An 11305-nucleotide genomic window follows, 5' to 3' on the forward strand; every position below is an offset into this window, starting at 1 on the left:
CTTTGCCTCGATTGTAAAACTTGATCTTGGGTTGAAAAGTGGCACTTTATGCTCTAGTGATGAAATGTTCTATTGATTGCTGGCAAAATTTATTCCATTGTAGTTTGTTAGTTAGAAATGCTCAATATAAAAATGACAGATTCATTGTTTGTTTCATCAACAACAATCAAGGCTATGGAATGCAGTATAGAATATGTCGGATTATTAAATAATCAATTTTATGTGTTAAATAGTTACAAACTACCTGTATAACTTTTTCCTTTACAACAATTTTTTGATTGAAATACATTTTTAACAGCAACTAAAGCTGGGATGTTTTTTGGATGTTCATAAAACTCAAAATTGTCTTCTTTTGTTGCAGAAGACGGGTAAATGGAACGCAATGCACGTGCGTATTGCATGGGAGATTTATCACCACCAACAGAAGCAGGCAGCAGAGGTGAAGGCGGGGGTAGGAGTAGTAGGTGGTGGTGGTGTCCCCACCAAGTCAGAGCTACTGAGGCCTCCCACACATCTGTTCCCCCCGCGGCCCCACGAACTGCCCCCATTTGCTGCCCCGCATCGACCTCCACACCCGTTTGAAAGCTCAGCACATCCTGCTGCCTCTCCGTTTGCTGGGATTGGTGAGTCACAAATAATCATAGCCAGTTATCTATCAGTTTGACAATGAAGAAATTGAGGGCTGCTCTCTCTACTGTGTATATATATATGTCCGTTAGCACGATGACTCGAGGACAAATAATCCGATTTTGATGTTATTTGATATAAACGTGTAAACTTACATTTATTCGAACAAGCTGGCGAACCAGCATGATCGGACTATAGGAACAGGGGTTTATGGCCGGGGTTAAATTTGGGTTTTCCTATTTTGGACCCTAAAAACACAAAAGTTTACAATCTCTTTCCAAACCATTTTGTAGCGCTTAAAAAACAAATAGTTTAGCATATTGAAGCGTTATTATGAGCTTAATGGTTACGTAGAAAAGTCCTAAAAATTAATTGTGAATTTAAAATCCTTTTGTCTCCTGTGGCAAAATCTTGAACATCTATGGATGTGGAGACATCATTATCGTCTTGCGCAATTGCGGCGACATTGAGAATTTTAGATCATGCAAACTTTGTAGACGCTTTCTGCGATTGCGAGATCAAAAGCTTGCATCTGCTCAATTTTATTACTTGGTACTTGAGTACTCTTCTTTAGATTTTAGCAACTTAACTCGCTGGAGTCTGTTGACATGTGGCAACATCGGAAACATCAGAAACATTCTTGTGATGTCCCTAATCTGCTATGAGGTCTGCTACAACACGCTCTGATGCCGCCACAATTTCGCTTGTACCTGATCTAACAATGTAGATCCTCAACAACATCACATTATACTCAAATATGACTGTGAAAAGCTGTGAATAAACCTTTGAATTTCATTTTCAAATTAGAGTGGGGTGGGACCCTGTTTTCAGTGGATTACATTACAGAGGATAAAAACACATTGTCAGTGAACCTCATGCACTATCCTGTACAATAACACTCAAAATCAACAGTTAAAAAACATAATCCTACCAGAGAACAATACTTTGAATTGTTTGAGGTGGTTGAGTGCCAATCAGGTCCGGTTCTAGACATTTTTGTATTGTAAGCGAACAACATCCAGGTGCTCCCGGGCACTAGAGATGGTAAATTCACTGGGGCCGCAGCGATTTGTTCCAAAACATTTGTTCTTCTTTTTCTTTTCTTTTCGAAAACAAAAATTGATCTTTAATTTTCTAAATTTATTTTTTACCATGATTGTGGGCAACGATCAAGATTTCCCATGATTGCGGGAGATGTTCATGATTTCGCCACAATCGCAAGGTTGCTCTGGTTCTAGGACTGCAAGTACCCTAAATACGATACTGATATTAGTAACGATTATCTCTGGATACAAGAAAGAATTAGAGTAAATAAAAAAGCTTAAGAACATCCCAAACGTACAAACGTCTCCCGGACAAGTCCAAGTAGATGATGGAGGTATGCCGAAGGACCAGTTGTTATTATTTGTGGATATTGTTATTTTTGAACAATAAAAAATCAAGTAGTGGGAGTGTGCTTACAGGTCTTGCACCTTGTGGTTAGAGGTGTTTTACAATGACTAATAAAATAATATAATTAACATTTTAGAAGATGTATTGCATGGACAAAAAGTACAACATCAAAAGAAAGAAAAGGTAAACAAAAAAAGTAAATAATAAGTTAACAATAATTGCTAACATGTTTTAAAATAAAAATCAATTAAATAGTGATGGTTAGCTACAGCCTCAACCTTACGCTATACGATTTAAAATATATCCTTACTCCTTCAGTCTTATTTGGCGATGTAAATAAATGTTTAACCTTAAGAACTGAATAAATAAAATTTATATAAATTCAATGCCTCTAGTCTCTTTCCTTAATACTGAACATTGGAAAGCGCTTAAGCCCTTTTACTTGGTTTTACTTCGCGACCGTGTAATTTGCTTACTACTTAAACCGGTCCTGGTGCCAATAGAAGTGTTGATAATGAATGTGTTGTATTGCAGGGTCCAGCATGTTTGGCAGGTATCCTCCCAATCCAACAGTACCATCAATGGCTACATTTCCTCCAACACCTCTCTACGATCCTTGGTCCAGGTTAGTTTATCTTACCACAAAATTCATCAAGCATAGTCATCCAAGTTTATGCTAAGTTATATTTTAGTCTTAAAACAAAATCATATTATATTTTAGACTATGCTTTTATTTCATTCTTAAGTTACTAACAGCCAAAAAATAATGTTTAATACTCTGTGTCAAAGTAATACAATTAAGCAAGGCCTAACTTAAAATCAAATGATCATTTCCATTCATCATTTCCACTCTAGGTGGAAAAGTCATTTAAAAAGTTTACTGAAACTTTAAAATTATGTGTCTTTTTCTTGTAATCCATGCTTTATAAAATCCAAAATTGTGATAAACCTTATTTCGGGTCTAAAGAGCTTAGTTAATCTTTTAGGAGCGCATGTTTTAGTTCATCTTTCATTTACACGTGCTTTTGCAACATTCCATCTGGGCTTGTATAAAAATTCTTGATATCAAATAAAATATATCAACAAATTGGCATCTCTCATCTGACAAAATGTCTGTTTTTAGGTTGCAGCCTAGAACGTCGTCGCTAGCTCCCACAGCGTTGGGTGCCAGTGTAGGACCTTGGAGTCTGAAACCAGAGCCCGGGATGACTGAAGCTGAACGGGAGAGGGAGAGGGAGAGGGAAAGAGAGAGAGAAAAGGAGAGGGAGAGGAGTAGAGAGAGGGAGAGGCAAAGGAGAGAAGAAAAGCAGAGGAGGTTGCTGGCCGCACAACAACAGCAGCAGCAGCAGCAGCAACAACAACACCACCAACATAATAAGGTGAGGAAATGTGGCATATGAATAAGGCAAAATGGTTGTCTCGGTCAGTTAAAAAACTGCTATTTTTGACACATAAGAAAGCATTTGCAATAAACCTCCAGACAACTTATCTGTAAATTTTCTTTTTTGTGGCAGGTACGAGACAGGTCACCTATCCGAGACCCAGCGTCTGTAGTTCCCAAGGAGGAAGAGGTGTTGCTGCTGGGGCGACCCCCGCCTCACTACTTGCCCCGTCCACCCCCCCGCACCATGCCACACCCTTCACACTTCGCCCCCTCACCCTGGGACCATCATCCCTTCAGGTATGTCTATAGTGACTATGTGAATCAACACTGAATCATTATAAGTAAAACTAGTTTTATAATCCTAATACAGTAGACCTCTCTTAACCGACCTCACGATAACCGATACTCAGATTATCCGCCCTCGATTGTAAAATATTAGTTTGTTTTAACCGACCTTGCTTTGAGAGCAGTTTGGTTTGACCGCCGCTTTCTAGGAATTTCGATATTTCCGCTCAAACACTCGGCGATGGGAATCATACACTTATCTCTACAGGATGTGACTAAGAATAAGTTATTTTGTATCTTTCCCAAAAAATGTATGTTTCTGAATTCAGTTCCTAATTTTGTAATATAAACTAGAATTATCTTATCGCTAGAGTAAACATACAATGCAACTTGTAGGGTGGGCAGGGGAGGGGGGTTAACTACTCCATGGTCAAGATAGATTTTGTGACTCGAGCCTCCAGTGTGAGGCTATAAATAAACATCCTGTGTCTTGTAACAAAATGGTTGCTTGTATTTTAATTTTGACAAAGAGGTCTGAACTGTAATACGATGGATTTTGAAACATCAATTAATATTACAGTACTAAAATCTTAATTATTAAAATAAGAGTTTTTATTGACTCTTTTTAGGGATTACCCATTTAACCGACCTTTTGAGCTATCCGACCTAGGTCCGTTCCCATTAGGGTCGGTTAAGGGCAGTCTTCTGTACTTTTGAAAATCCCATTCAACATTCCAAACTAGTAGGAAGGAATTAAAAGACAATGGTTGAGCTTTAATATTTTCGAGTATTTCTTGATGCTATTTATCTAAATTGTTAAGACTATATTAAAAAAGAGTAGGCCTAAGCATTACTTTCCTTTTAAACTGAAGTTAACGATTTAGTTACTTTTGGTTTTAATGAAAGATAATTAATGTTTCAATCAGAATTTAATTTAAATTCATTTTTACTTACATTTTAGGGGTGTGCGAAGCAGCAAAAGATTTTCGATTCGAAGCATTGATTCAATTCCAAACTTGATTCGAAGCAATACAGCATTTTATTTTTCCATTCATACTTGTCAATGGAGTGAAGTAACAATAGGCTAATTAAAATTTACCACATTCATACATGAGACATATATGAATTTTAAGTGAAAAAATATTTATTTTCAATCATATACTGTATTACAAGAACCTGTATTGCTGGAAATGTCAGTGAGCTGCTTTACTTGCCTATTTCATAATTTTTACTTGCAGAATCATATTGTTAAGCATGTTACCTATTTTATAATAAGTTATTGATTTTATAAATAAAGATATGTTTTGGTGTAAACAAATAAAAACATTTGCAAGATTTATACTGAAACTTTCAATTGTTTTAAATTGATAAAATGAGAGGATAGAATCAGACCTACAAACTGCAAGGAATACATAGCAGACAAAAAAATACCAAATTTATCAGTCTAAAACATCAATTACTAGTTATGTATCAATTAACAATTTTTCAGACCTGTGTTATTTTTAGAATGATTTTAGAGTGACTTGCTTTGGCTATTACATTAGCAAAACATGTCACACGACTGCTTACACCTAACAAAACTTCTCATCATTTGCAATGTCAAAATGAAAATTATAAAACAATTAAAGCAATATTTACAAGCAAAGAATTAATTAAATTAGAAGAACTATAATTCATTTTTATAGCCCCAGGATTGCGTTTTATGACTAATTATGGTAAAAAACGTACCTTGTCAGACAATCCTTGACATGTTTTCATGTAGTGTCAAAAGTAACTCGCTACATGTTTCGGTGGTTCTTCAATTCCACCATCGTCATGCACACACATAAATAAGAACGCCTTCGCAAAGGAAACGCAACATCAACACGCTCCTGTATTGCGGGTATTGCGTTGACTCTCTGCAGGCGTTTTTCGTTTATGGATACTGACTCCCTCATGAATCAAATTGTTTTTTGATCAACACTGAATCGAATCGTGATTCAATGCATAGAATCAAATCGGAATTTTTATTCATTTTCAATGCATCGCACACCCCTAAAATATTACACATTATACATGTATCCCTGCTTTTAGTTTTAAGTTTCCGAATGTGTTCCTTACGAGAATCAACTAATACAATAATCATTTATACAGAGGTTACGACCATCTACGATACAATCCACTCATGGCCGCTGCAATACGGGAAGAAGAAGAACAGAGAGCAAAGTTGTTTGCAGGGTTTCCTCCTCCGCCTCACTTGCGTACTAAGGCTCCATCGCCACATCGGCCTCCTCCACCTCATCACAGCTTAGCTCCACACCCCATCCCACACTCACACCCGGACCACAAGAAGGAAGAATCCTCACAGTCGCGATAGCTCACTCGCTAGTAGCCACACGCTTAATACTGTGGGATCAATCCTACTTAACAAGGCTAGTGAAGTAAACAGTTTTACAATTGTAGTTTTTATGCTTGATATCGTAGAGTTTAGGCTAGTCAAGTTTTTGTTTGTGATAGGCTGTACTGGGGAAAGAGGGTTGGTCATTTTTTATCAGAAGTAATCATTGGTAAAGTAAATACAATCATTCTGAGATTTGAAGACTATAAATTTTTTCTTATTGGTGGTGAAATAGTACCATACAAGTCAAATTCAATTTTTGGGAGGCACGATAACATATGATTTCAATACTATTTAAAAAAAATGTTTTATTTAAATCTAGCACCTGAATCGATTTAGTATTGTTTTTGGTGACTTTTTGCACAATACTCCTGGTTGGCTGTTAAAAATGTAATCTGAACAAGTAATCCAAAACTAATTAATTGGTTAAGTTTTATTGTTGTTCCTCTCTGACTTTAGCATTGCTCCGTGGTTCTTTTCTCTCAACAAATTTACAAGTGCAAAATTGAATCCAGTATGTAATGTGCTACGAGTAAATTATCTTAGGAAAATGACTTGATTTTGTTTCAATAGTTCCTTAGGGATCAGTGCCATGTGATAGTGTTGTGTTGATTTGTGTTCCTTACATCTGGATATCCTGAACTAAATTTAAAAAATTCACATTTTATCTTGAGTTAGCAATTATTTAATTTTCATCCTAACTAACATCTATTATCACTTTTATGACTATATTTTGTAACAGTATTCTTATATAACTTTTTACCATTTTTGGACATTTTTTAATTATTTGATGATTTTATCCATGTAATTGACTTTTGAATGTAAAGTGATTTTCCTGGATTTATAATAAGATGAAATTTTGGACTAAAGTATATTCAGGTTATTGCATTTAGATTTATTCCTAGTATTTAGGCCTACTGACCTAATGAAATAGTTTGATATGTAAAACAGTGTCTTTTTAATACCTGTTTTTTATTTTGAGTTTTTGTGTGGTTTTTATTTTTTTAATAAATGAGCAAATTTTGTTTTGAATCAGTTTTTTATTGAATGGTTAATATAATTAACCATTTAGCCTAAGGCAAAATGATTGTTAAACTAAAAATATTGTTTATTTTTATGGAAAAGAGGAGGGACCATTTCTTTCACTTTTGGTTTTGTACATTAGTTGAAGATAAATTTGTTAATGTCTATTTTGGTTTAGCAATTTAACTGTTTTGAACGTGTGAATTAAATTGGTACTTTTATAAATGTGAGAAAGCCCCAAATGACACTATTTTTGTAAGGAGTTTTATTGTTGTTTAGCACGTTGCTAAAATAATAAGATCTGATTCATAACATTTTGATTGGTGCACCATTCTCTAGTTCCAAGACTAGATATTTTTCAACATTTTGCCCTGTGGAAACCTGTGAGATTAAAATTTTGGAGTCAGCAATTTCATAAGCTTTATTCTTTGAGATTAAGTTTTAGGTTTTAGTGCAATAATATGAAATAGCCAATTAAAATCATGCAGCCAAGATGTGTATGAATAAGTTTATTTTTTACAATGGCATTGAGTATTTGTTTAAAGATTTCTTTTATGTTATTATTCTTTGATTTTAAAAATAAAAGAACATCTAACAAAATTATTTTTGTAAAAAGTTCAGTTAAAAGTAATGTTTATTGTTGTACAATGTCAGTGCCATTAGGCTACTCATAGGCATAGGTAAATGTTCCACCTTAATAATGTTTCTTAGATATATTTCAAATACTAGTCAAAAGGTGAATTTTATCAAATGTTTTCTTATTGTGACTGCTTGGCTGCTGATTTTTATGTTTTGGTTTGACCAAAGCATCATCGCATTTACCTCATTGACGAGGTACCTGTTAGGTTAGGATGAATCTGTAATTCATTATGTAGCTTTAAACTGTACATAGTGACGATGTGTATATTGTATATGGAGTTGTATAGTGATTTGTGATCATCCCTATCAGTAGTATTTATTTAATATTTATAACTGATTTTGAAGATAGCAAAGATGATCTCAGAATTGTGAGGAAGTTTTACACTTTTGTCTTTCATGTGTGGAGATCCCTCGCTATCGGCATACAGTATAGCTTCCGTCAGATGTGGTAAACTCTATATGTGATTTATGTTCTCTGATGTGGAAGACATAATGTAAGCCGTTAAGATTGGGCTTAAGGGCCTAGCTGTATGGGATGTGCCTAATTCTTCACACAGAGTATTATGTACATAAAATTATAAACTGCGATTGTATAAAGTCTCGTTTCGATGGTGTATATAAACCCGTGTGCTTTATGTCCGTATGTATGTATTTAACCTATTATGTGCATTTGTAAGAAATGAAACTTTGTACACTTATAACTTTTAACAAATTTTAATATTTTTAATGTAGCGACGGTATGTACAGTAGTGTAGTTCCAATTGTAAATGGAAATTACATGTTTTTTCATTATGAAATATAATAATTTAAAATGTGTAGTTTTGTTTTACCTTTTGTTTTGTAGTTTCATTAGCAAAAACTATGAGGAAAATTAGAGTTGTCCAAAGAATGTCGTAAATTAAAAATTTTACTTTTCATTTAGCATACCTAGTAGTATAAGAAACAAATTTTGATCCATCGCTATTTATTTCTTTTTAAAATTATTTTGCTGGTTTACTCTTTAGCACTAATATATAACCAAAAACGCCTTTAATTAAATAAGCAATCCTGCAAATTTAATTATTTACAATACCTTAACAGTATTACTAATCTACCATTTTATAACACTATCATACAATTTGAATGAAAGGTAATAAGAATAAGAAAAATGAATCTGAAGTTCTTAGTAAAGCTCAGCTGGATGTTCAACATCTGAAAAGTGAATTTTCCGATGTATTTTCAAATTCTTTAGGGTGCTATAAAGGACCTCCAATCAAACTGAAAATTGACCAGAATTATAACCCAATTCACTTAAGAGCGCGCCCTTTACCTTATGCATTGCAGGTCCAAGTAGACGAAGAGCTGAATAAGTTAGTTAATCAGGGAGTGTTAGAACCTGTTCAGGTATCGGATTGGGCCACACCAATTGTTGTTTCCGTAAAAAGCAATGGTAAAATATCTATCTGTACCCTATTCCACCAATCTCTCAGCTCTTAGCAAACTTAAACCAAGGGAAATATTTTGCTAAGTTAGATTTAGCCCAAGCTTATCAACAACTGGTTGTTGACGAGAAGTCGGCACTAGCTCAGACACTAATTACACACAAGGGTGCTTTTAAACCAAAAAGACTACAATTCGGTATTAGCTCAGCTCCATCTATATTTCAACATTTTATTGAGGGTTTGCTTTCGGGCTTGGACAATGTAATCCCTTACTTTGATGATATTTTGGTTAAAGCAGGAACAATACATGAATTGATTACGACATTAAGACAAGTATTCACTCGTTTTAGAGATGCAGGAATCACACTCCAAAGCGAAAAGTGTTCTTTGTTATCTACATCAGTTGACTTCTTGGGATTTGTTGTGAGCTCTGACGGAATTTGTCCTAACCCGGACAAAGTCAAATCCATTCAAGATGCTCCTGAGCCGACTAACAAGGAACAACTGCAGGCATTTTTAGGTTTACTTAATTTCTATCACTGTTTTTTACCCAACAAAGCCAATGTTGCAGAACCTTTACATCGCTTATTGGACAAAAATGTTAAATGGCGGTGGGAGGAAAAACATAAACTTGCTTTCAATGCTTCAAAGAAACTCCTTTCTTCCGATAGTATATACTGGCTCATTACAATCCCTCCATCCATCTTAGTACAGGGGTGCCCATCCCCCCCTAGACTCATGACGCACCCCCCCCCCCCCCAATTGAGCAACAGCCCCCCACCACCATAAATGAAGTACACAACAAATGAGAAACATTATTCCCCCGCCCAGTACGATTTGTAAAACTAAAAGAAGTTTTATACATTTTTCTTAGATATTTAAAATTCAAACCCAGTTAATCTATATAAATAAAGTTATAGTTTTGTCTGTACATTGCTCAGAACTATACATATTTTGGGTTATTTTTACGTTTTATACATTGAAGAAGTTGAAACATGTCTCATCTCAATTTACGTCTGTCTGTCACGGCCCAGAAGGCATTTTACGCAGCCTACTCTAAAGAAAACTAGAGTACCGATTATGATTCTAATGGTTTAATTGTATTCACAAGATTGGCGAGAGTGTCCTTATAGCCATTAAAATATGGCCTCACTATTTTGGAAATAAAATAACGGACGATCAAAAACCCAATTTTGTGTGATTTTTCTAGTTTTTTCTCCATGTTTACTACATACTTCATTTATGAAATACTAATAATCTGTTAAGAGAACACGTCATTATATGAAATTACGAACAGCTGTTTTTATAAAGATTCCTTTTTCTAGCTGTCACTGGTATGTTTACATTTTTTTTTTTTTTTTACAGCATCATTTATTTCTGGTTCAATGTAGACATTATACACAGAGTGTTAACAAAATTAATAAGAAATGAACTATAATTAACATCGTGGGTTCGCCCAAACCTGAGTCACCCTGTAACATAATTAATTTAGAGAATAATTTAATCTTCTTTAGGCATCATTCCTCGAATAGATCTTGAGGGAGCCTTCGACGTAGCCTCCTGTTCTCAGTTGCTTCACCAAGATGAAAAGTTAATGCACTAGGAACATCGTTTAAATGTTGTTTACGAATACTGTTTAGGCTCTAACCACTTCCAATCACGTTTGTAACCATTTCCGATCACGTTTGTAAGCAAATCCAAAACCAAGTGAGATTAATAACCGTGTGGCTTTGGCTTACATAACGGGTTTGATTTACCACGGGGTACTAATATGTAACTGTAAATTAAATTAAATAACTAGCCATCATCCAGGTCGGGAACCGGAGATTCTGTGTGTATCAAGTTACTTGAGTTTTGGTTACCGGGAAAAGACCGTGAATCAGTGTTGTACAGGACTGGAAAACTTATCTTTCTATATAAATAAAATTAGAGTTTTATAAGTCACCTCAATTTAAGGAATTTTTAATGCTAGAATATCTATATAGCGTATGTAACCTCTGCTTAAGGAATTGTCAGCGTCTTTCTCTTGATATAACGATCCCCTCTCCCTCCCTTTGGAAACATCACAGCTCCTTTGATGAAAATGAAACGACGCTTGCGCCAACAATCGTCTGCTCCGTTTTACACTTCACTGTCTGCTGTGCGCTATCACAGACA

The 11305-nt window shown here is 35.0% G+C and overlaps 1 protein-coding gene across 1 annotated transcript; it reads left to right on the forward strand.

Moving 5' to 3' along the window:
• The first annotated feature begins 366 nt into the window (after positions 1–366).
• LOC128987566 (genetic suppressor element 1-like) lies at positions 367–8529 on the forward strand. The gene is made up of 5 exons (XM_054408476.1): positions 367–623; positions 2554–2644; positions 3143–3398; positions 3534–3700; positions 5822–8529. The coding sequence occupies exons 1-5, from the start codon at positions 383–385 to the stop codon at positions 6042–6044; spliced, it is 978 nt and encodes a 325-aa protein (XP_054264451.1). The 5' UTR covers positions 367–382; the 3' UTR covers positions 6045–8529.
• The last annotated feature ends 2776 nt before the right edge of the window (positions 8530–11305 follow it).

The sequence above is a fragment of the Macrosteles quadrilineatus genome, unplaced genomic scaffold (genome assembly GCF_028750875.1).
Source record: "Macrosteles quadrilineatus isolate MER2022 unplaced genomic scaffold, UCM_ALF_1.0 Scaffold_2__2_contigs__length_208266976, whole genome shotgun sequence".
Classification (NCBI taxonomy): Eukaryota; Metazoa; Arthropoda; class Insecta; order Hemiptera; family Cicadellidae; genus Macrosteles; species Macrosteles quadrilineatus.

Excerpts from the sequence above, each read along its gene's own strand:
- LOC128987566 (XM_054408476.1), top strand. The coding sequence starts at position 383 with ATGCACGTGCGTATTGCATGGGAGATTTATCACCACCAACAGAAGCAG. Across the intron at positions 3,399-3,533 it reads AACACCACCAACATAATAAG|GTACGAGACAGGTCACCTAT; the intron begins GTGAGGAAATGT and ends TTTTTGTGGCAG. Across the intron at positions 3,701-5,821 it reads TGGGACCATCATCCCTTCAG|AGGTTACGACCATCTACGAT; the intron begins GTATGTCTATAG and ends TCATTTATACAG.